The sequence below is a fragment of the Aegilops tauschii genome, chromosome 6, assembly GCF_002575655.3.
Source record: "Aegilops tauschii subsp. strangulata cultivar AL8/78 chromosome 6, Aet v6.0, whole genome shotgun sequence".
Taxonomy (NCBI): Eukaryota; Viridiplantae; Streptophyta; class Magnoliopsida; order Poales; family Poaceae; genus Aegilops; species Aegilops tauschii.
Window position 1 is genome coordinate 17,751,967 of NC_053040.3, and position 8,786 is coordinate 17,760,752.

Sequence of the window (8,786 nt, forward strand, 5' to 3'; positions counted from 1 at the left end):
AGACTTAGCTAGTTACGATGAGGAGACTTTCGAAATGATCGAGGTCCTTACTAACAAACTCATTGATTTGATTACCTATCCAAAGAGCCTGCGTTCACATTACCCAAACATGTAGCTAGCCACTAGTATGTGTCGTCACAACAAGTTTGTAAACTATAGTCTACCAGCTAAATTAAGGGAGAACACACAATTAGCAGGGATTGAAATGTCATAGCTTTTACAGCTGAAAGAGCGTAAACTAACCAGAGTTAAATGAGGCAGGATATTATTGAAAATAGTAAGCAATTTTCGAAACACATCAAAGTGGATAGGAGTAGCGATAGTTGTTGCTAAGATGGTGGCTTCGGACTACTTGATGTACTACTTTGTAAGGTCTTTGTGAATAATTAATAAAATGACTGCATGCATCATCCAAATGCAGAGCCCGGGGGGTAATCCTCCTTTTAAAAAAAAAAGGACTTTACAACTGAAAGACAACTAAATTAAAATAACCTATAGCCATATCCATGGGTGGGCCAAAGACCATTCAAGTACCAATATCCAGCCATTTACAGTATAGCTCAACATCCACATGACTCGGTGGCGAGTTTAATGAGTTCCGACGCGTTAAGACAGGCTTTGACGGATGAAAAACTTCAAGAATGGCTAAATCTGATAGCTACCATAACCAATGTCAATTTATGAGAGGGGAGAGACATTTTTAGATGGAATCTACATACCAATGGACTTTGCACCGTCCGGTCTATGTATCTCCATTGCTGAATCAACATGCCCCATTCCGTCACAGATTGATTTGGAAGTTAAAATTTTCTCTCAAGATCTCGATTTTCTTTCGGAACCTTCAAAGAGGTGTCATTCTCACAAAAGACAATCTAACGAGGAAGAACATGAAGGGGAATCAGAAATGCTGCTTTTGTAATTCAAATAAAACAATTAGACATTTACTCTTTGACTATCACAATGCAAAAAATATATTTGGAGGATAGTCTAACCCTGCCGAGAACAGTTTCATATATGCTAGGAACGTGGCTTTCTCATCTAAGAAGACAACGAAAAGAAAATCACTTTGGTGGGGATAGCTGCGTTATGTTGGGCTATTTGGAAATGTCGTAATGCTATAATATTTAACAAAACCAAATATTCCTCATTTATGCGGGCTATTTTCAGGGAAACATATTGGCTGCGTTTCTGGACGCAGCTGCAGCATGAAGGTACAAGAAATGATTTGTTCAGCAGACGACCTCATCATTGAGATCATCGCCTTGGCGATTGCTAATAAGGACAGGGAGAAGAAACCATGCGAAGTGAGAGGAAGCAAAGTGACGGCGGTGGTTTCAAAAACACTGTTATCATTGCGAATATTTTCTTTCGTGCTGATTGTACCCGGCAATGGAGCAGGATGTGGCTGCTTTGTTTTTACAGTGGTCACGCTAGGGGTGTGAAAGTTGGCAAAATTTCTAGAGCTGTTTTCTGCTCCAAAATAATAGCCACTAGTTTATTGAAATTAATGGCCATTAGTTTAATCCAACGGTATACATCTGATTTCCGTAATTAACAACTACTGGCCATTATTTTATCATATTGAGGATAATATCATCAAAGAGATAGGTTTATAATAATTAAAAAATTCATAATATAAATCAAAATTAGTGATCTAATTAATTCCTGATATTAATTATGTTCATCAATATTCTTACGGCACTGTTAGGTTAGGCTTGATCTCTAGCCATTTCGCCGCCAAGTCTCGTGAAAATAAACATAAAATTCTTAATTAATAGTGCAATTACTAAACTACCCTAAAACTAATTGCCATTAGTTTTGGAAAACTAATAGCCATTATTTTGGGGGGGAAACTATAAATTTTTATTGGCAGCGACTGATAGGTGTCAGTCGGCCGGCTGAAATTTTGGCCGCTCATTGCGCAGCCTTTCGATCGGCCCCGCCTAGGCCTTTCATATCCATCAGATTTGGCAGTTGTCTTCTATCTTTGCAGGGAGGGGAAATCACCCACGACATGCACATCCCTGCGGCACCCCCAACGCCTCCACTCGTCACCGCAACCACCGGCCGCCATTTTGTAGCCTGTTCACCGCTGTCCGCCGTTCCTAGCTTCATCACGCTGTTGGTTCCAGCAAAACCCCGGCAATGGTTGTAGCACTGCGTTCCCTGGTTGTAGGGTCGTCGTCCATTGCTCGCACCACGCCTTCGTCGTCCACCACTGATCACAGCACGGTGTCGCCACCTCTGGCTCGCCGCCGTCATCGACCTGCACCACTGTGTTCAACGAAAAAACACGTCTCAACACAAAAAAAGGTTCCCGTGGTGATGAGGAACACTAGATGAGAAGAAAAAAAACACATGCCAGATCTGTTTGGCTACTTCTAGATGCTTCCACTCTAGTGTAGTATTTCTTTCCTTTTCTTTTCTATCCTAGCTACTGTTTTCTAGAGTCTTCTAGTTGTGAGTAGTTATGAGTAGAATGATGAAACTTACATAATGTTTTTTAGAGTATTCCAGCTATAAGTAGAAGTATGTGAAGGCTTCCCAAAGCCCTATAAATAGAGGTCCTCGCCTCTACTTTGGGGGCAGACTATGTACCCCTACCTATAATAGAACTTGTTGTTCTTATCTAAGATCTTGGAGTAGATCTTGTGCCCTAGGAGTTCTGAATTGAACTCTTGCTACCCTATCAACCTACATTCGCCTCTAGAGCGATATCTAGCGCAGCACGTTGAAGCTGTTCCTTCAACACTTGTGCTGTACACATTGTAGCGGCAAGGTGGAGTTGCTCCTCCACAAACTTTGTGCTGCTTCACGTGGTCAGTTGCAGCAAAACCAAAAACTAGTTCCAGCAGAAAAAAATGCGGTTTGAGCAAAATGACTAGAGCAACTGCAAACCCAGTAAAAATTTGAAGCAAAAAATTTATCCCGATTCCAGCAAAAATTTACTATGGTACCAGGAAAACGACCGAGCAACTAGGAACTCCGATAATCGTTTGAAGCAAAAAATATATCCAGTTCCAGCAAAACAAGCATCTAGGAACTCTGGTAATCGTCTGAAGCAAAAAAAAATTACCCAGATCCGGCAAAATTAACCACGGTATTCCTTTCAACGATGAAGGATAAGGCAAAGGAAAAGCGGCGTGAGGTATGTGGTCGTGGTGAGAGAGCAGCACCCGTGGGCCCAGCCCATGTGCACAAGCGTTCCCTTTCTCCTTTATATTCAGATCAGAATCATATCTGGGTCACTGGGTGATAACCCTTACCCACCAGCTCGTGCTTTACTTCGCCTTCACTTCTGTAAGGTTTTGTGCTCGTCTGCTGGGCCGACATGAGCACAAGCGAACGTTTCCCTTTCTCCTTTATATTCAGAGAGAAGAAGGGGTCACCGGGTGATAACCCTTACCCACCAGCTCGTGCTTTACTTGGCCTTCACTTCTGTAAGGTTCTGTGCTCGTCTGCTCGACAGACATGAGGCTGCTCAGGGGACTCCAAGAAGTTGGTGTCCTTGAGCTTCAGACAGCTCAACGCAGGTAACTAAACTTGCATTACCGTGTCTTTTTTATTTCAATACATATGGGAGTCACATTCGATTTCCAGCCCGCACAACACTTAGCCATTGAGCCTCTCCCCGCTTTATCCTTCCCTACGTCCTTGTTCTATCTCTAGATCTCCTTCTCATCAAGCTACATGGCCATCAGATCTCGCCGCCGTTATGCTGTATTCGCCGGAAATCGCCGCCAGCTAGCTAGGCCTCCTGCCTATCGGAGACGAGGAGCACAACACCTTCCATATGTATTCGCCGGATTTCCTGCCTAGCTGCTGTGATCCTAGCTAGTTTATTCAAGAGAAAATCTAGGACGGGAAGGAGCCAGAGAGATAAACGAAAGGAGTCTAACGAAAGAAAGGAGATTAATTGTGGGACCATGCATTAATTCGAGAAAGACAGCCCAAGGCTGACAAAGTCGTCGTGTGTCATCCGTCCGCGGTCCTACTTACTGTTCCAATTTGACTGGCTGTCTGGCTGACCTTGAACAAGGCTTGTAGAGGAAACCACATGTGCGGTCTCCTTCTTTCTAATCCCTACTTGTGCATCAAATGACTAAAATTTTATTTGTATTTCAGATAGTAAAAATTAGTTCCATCTTCATGTAAAAATGCTACACCATCAAAACCAACCATCCCAATGCAAATCCAATTCACTAGCATCCTCAATCGGTAATTAGTACTACTAATAGATGCACCCACTAGTAGAAAAAGAGGCTTCCATACGCCCCATTAGTCCCCAAAATAATCGAACCGCGACCAAAGGGGTCTTTAGTCGCGGTTCGGGAGGAGACCCGCGACCAACTATCTGGGCCCAGCGCGCTCGGTCGACAGCTGGCGGACGGGAGGGGCTTTAGTCCCGGTTGGCCTGGCCAACCGGGACTAAAGGTCCTCAGGCTGGCCCGAAGGCCTTTAGTCGCGGTTGGCCAGACCAACCGGGATTAAAGGTTAGACCTTTAATCCCGGTTGGTCTGGCCAACCGCGACTAATGGCCCGAACCTTTAGTCGCGGTTGGCCAGACCAACCGGGACTAAAGGTTAGACCTTTAGTCCCGGTTGGTCTGGCCAACCGCGACTAAAGGGATTTGAGGCCTCATTTTCAAACTCTACCCCCCCCCCCCCCCCGGATCGCCTTTTCAGTTTTAGAAAAAACAAAAGAAAATGATGGAAATGTCAAAAAAATAAAATAAAATAAGTTTTCCATGTGATATGTGGTCTAGTTGTTGGGAAAATTAACATAAAATGGGCATAACTTTTGCATACGAACTCAGATGAAAAAGTTTTTTATATGAAAAATCATCTACTCAAAAACTTACATCCGAATTTAGCAGGGGGAACCCCGTTAAACATTTTTAGAATCCCCAAAAACCTAACAGAAAAAAAGATACGGGACTTTTAAGATCTGGAGAGGCAAAAAAATTCAAAAAATTTCAAATTGTGGTCAAACTGTGGTCAAACAATGGTCAAACTAATTATTCTAGAATATTAGTGTTACTAAATAATTATTTCAGTTTTTTTGAATTTTGGTCAAATCTGGTCAAACTGTGGTCAAACTAATTATTCTAGAAATATTAGTGTTACTAAATAATTTTTTTTTTTAAAACAATAGTTTCAAACTCAAACAGTGAAATGTGTCACTTCATGCTCAAGCTAAATACCTGAGGGTTAATAGAATTGACATCCTACTATTGTCAGGAAAACAACAAGTGCAGACTTGGAAACGAGGGAGAATAGAACCCAGAAGTTAAGCGTGCTCAGGCTGGGGGAGTGGGAGGATGGGTGACCGTTCGGGAAGTTAGATGATTCGGAATGATGAGGGGTGATTAGAGATTAGAGGATAAATTGATCAGTGATGAGGGGTGGTGATTAGAGATTAGAGGTTAAAATAATTCAGAAATTTGAAAATAAAAAAAATTAAAAAAAATCGCAAAAAAATTTAAACCTGCGGAGGAGGCCTTTAGTCCCGGTTAGCCACGAGAACCGGGACTAAAGCCTTTAGTCGCGGTTCGTAAGAGGCGCGACTAAAGGGGGTGGGTCTTTAGTCGCGCATATTTAGTCCCGGTTGCATAGCCGGGACTAAAGGCCTTTGCGAACCGGGACTAAAGGCCTTTTTTTCTACCAGTGACCCTCCATAAGGTTTTAGTGATCTAAATGCTTTTATACTATTTACAGAGGGAGTAGAAATAACGGACATGCAACGCAGTTTCTCGTTCAATGCAAATCCAATTCATATTTTCCTCGCAGCAATTTAATTAAGTGTTTATTACATCAGCTCACTGTCAAATGTGCGGTCTCCTTCTTTCTAATGCCTACTTGTGCATCAAATGACTAAAATTTTATTTGTATTTCAGATAGTAAAAATTAGTTCCATCTTCATGTAAAAATGCCACACCATCAAAACCAACCATCCCAATGCAAATCCAATTCACTAGCATCCTCAATCGGTAATTAGTACTACTAATAGATACTCCCTCTGTCGCTCTAAACGCTCTTATATTTCTTTACGTAGAAAAAATAGGCATGCAACGCAGTTTCTCCTTCAATGCAAATCCAATTCATATATATTTTCCTTGCAGCGATTTAATTTAGTGTTTAATTACATCAGCTCACTGTCACGTGCCCACCAATTCGTCAATGAGTGGGAGCTTAAGGGCATGGTGGTGGCCAGCTTCTCCCTGCAACTCTTCCTCCTCTTCTTCTCCGGCTTCCGCAAGCGCTACTCTTCCCGAGTACTCAGTGTGCTGCTGTGGCTCGCCTACCTATCGGCCGACTCCCTCGCCGTCTACATCCTCGGCCGCCTCACCCTCCGCGGCGGCAGCGGCAACAACCACCTGGCCCTCTTCTGGGCGCCATTCCTGCTGCTCCATCTCGGCGGGCAAGAGACCATGACAGCCTTCTCCATGGAGGACAACGCGCTGTGGAAGCGCCACCTTCTCAGCCTCGTCACGCAGGTGCCCATGGCCACCTACGTCGTCAGCAAGCAGCTCAGAGTAGACAATGATGCCGATCAGTGGCTCGTGGCGCCCATGGTGCTCGTGTTCGTTGCCGGGACGGGGAAGTACGCCGAAAGGATTTGGGCACTCCGGAGAGCTGGCTCAGTGGCGCCTGGAACGAGCCGCTCTACCTCAAAACTCGTTTCCCGTGCGTCCAACGATGCTGTCTGGGACACACAGGGGTTCTACGGTCAGCTGCGCTTTGTGATTTCCAAGAAGCAGGAGAGGAATTTCGAGGTCATCCTAGATGTGGCAGCTCAGGCCTTCAAACTGAGCCTCCACTTTCTCATGGACATGACCCCTTCAATCTCTCTGCTTCCTGAAGATGCCAAGGACATCAAGCAGGCCGTAGAGGTCTTGCAATCTTCAGAGGACAGAGTCCACATGGCGTACAAGCTGGCTGAGATCAACCTCTCCTTGATCTATGACTATTTGTACACAAAGTTTGGCACGCGCCATTTCCACATGCTCCCGTTCTGTAACGTCTTCCACCGGATCGTCGCTCTTGTGCTGCCATCGGTGGCGCTTGGGTTGTTCGTGAGGGGGATGACGACCGGTGGTCGAAAGGGGCATGTCCATGACACAGATGACGTCATCATATGTTACATGCTGCTTGTCGGGGCCGTCGTATTGGAGACATGCTCAATCTTCATGTCATTTATCTCTTCATGCTGGGCATACAAGACCATCATTTCGTGTTCGCTAACATGCCCGCTGTGCCGAGATATTCCCGGCGCAATCGCGGGGCTGCTCTGGGTAGCCAGGCGTCTCCATCCAGGAAACAAAGGAGAGTGGTCGGCGAAAATGGCACAGTACAACATGATCCGAGGATGCATCAAGGAGAAACAAGACACTGGCTTGTTGCGGCGGGCCATGCGTTGGGTTGGTATCATCGGTGAGCCCCGGGCCATCACGCATACCAGCGTCTCTCCTGAGCTCAAGAAGCTCATCCTTGATAAATTGCTGGACATAGCAGCCACCCCACGCGTGCAGGAATGGGACATTGGAGTTGGCAAGTTCCGTGGCCAGTGGGCGCAATGGGTGGTTGAGACGAAGCAAGACCGGGCAAATCATGATCAGGTGTTGCAGATCTGTAACATCCAAGGTTTGGAGTTCGTGTCGAGTGTGCTTCTCTGGCACGTTGTGACGGACATATGCTTGCTCGCCACCGACGATGTTGCCGTAGACGGCGACGACGAGGAGCGCTTAGAAGACGGCGGTTCATCCCACCATGAGGATGTACAAGGCAGCTTGTCGGAGCTGAGAGGCCCTATCAGAGAGCTGTCAGACTACGTCATGTACCTCGTTGCAGATTGCGGCGCCATGGCCGGCAGTGAAGGTCATTACGTGGTGACTAAGGGCCAGAAAGAGGTGTCACGCTGGCTGCTTGAGAAGCACGGAGGAGGATCTGATGATCGTAAGAAGGTGATCGAGGAGATTCGTGACGAGGACAGCTCCTTCTTCCACGAAAACTACTACCCCGTGCTGGATCGAGCTCGCCGGGTCGCCTCGGACCTGCTTCAGGTTGGAGAAGCGGGCGATCGTTGGGAGCTCATCTCCGCGGTGTGGTTAGAGATGCTTTGTTACGTTGCGTACAACTGTGGGGCTGCGTTCCACGCCAAGCATCTGGCCACCGGTGGCGAGTTTGTCACGCATATCAAGATGCTTCTGTTTATGGTAGGCGTGCCTTTTCTGAGGGATGTGAAAGAATCCTTGTTTCCTGAAGCTGGGAATATCTATTCATAACGTTTTTAATTTCTGTGATTTTTCGACTTTCCAATTTGATCTTTATCCAGGGGACTCCATATTTTGGACTGTACGAGTTAATTTCCTATTTGAACTTTTACTCCATACGATTCGGATTGTACCTAACTGTGTCTTAGAATCGGTGGCTCAATCTTATGATGAGCGGGCCGGTTGCAATTTAAGCCCTGTTTCGATCCATAGGACTAACTGTTTTTTGTTTTCCGATAAAATAGGACTAACTGTTAGCTCACTAATTTCACTTCTTGAAGGATCCAAACAGACAGACTGATACGAGGACTAAATGTTTTCCTGTTAGTCAGAAGAACTCAACCACTAGACTAATTAACGCCTCGAACAAAACCTGAAAAGACCACTTTATCCCTTATCTTTTTCCAATATACTCGGGCTAACAATTAGTCAGGATCCAAACATAGTCGGACTAACAATTCACTAGTAGAAAAACGACTTTTAGTACCGGTTGGTAAGGACCTTTAGTACCTGT

At 45.3% G+C, this 8,786-nt stretch overlaps 1 protein-coding gene across 1 annotated transcript; it reads left to right on the forward strand.

The window, feature by feature from the left end:
* Positions 1-3,275: 3,275 nt before the first annotated feature.
* LOC109745218 (uncharacterized) lies at positions 3,276-8,480 on the forward strand. The gene is made up of 2 exons (XM_020304351.4): positions 3,276-3,533; positions 6,151-8,480. The coding sequence occupies exons 1-2, from the start codon at positions 3,472-3,474 to the stop codon at positions 8,282-8,284; spliced, it is 2,196 nt and encodes a 731-aa protein (XP_020159940.1). The 5' UTR covers positions 3,276-3,471; the 3' UTR covers positions 8,285-8,480.
* The last annotated feature ends 306 nt before the right edge of the window (positions 8,481-8,786 follow it).

Excerpts from the sequence above, each read along its gene's own strand:
- LOC109745218 (XM_020304351.4), top strand. The coding sequence starts at position 3,472 with ATGAGGCTGCTCAGGGGACTCCAAGAAGTTGGTGTCCTTGAGCTTCAG. Across the intron at positions 3,534-6,150 it reads CTTCAGACAGCTCAACGCAG|CTCACTGTCACGTGCCCACC; the intron begins GTAACTAAACTT and ends TAATTACATCAG.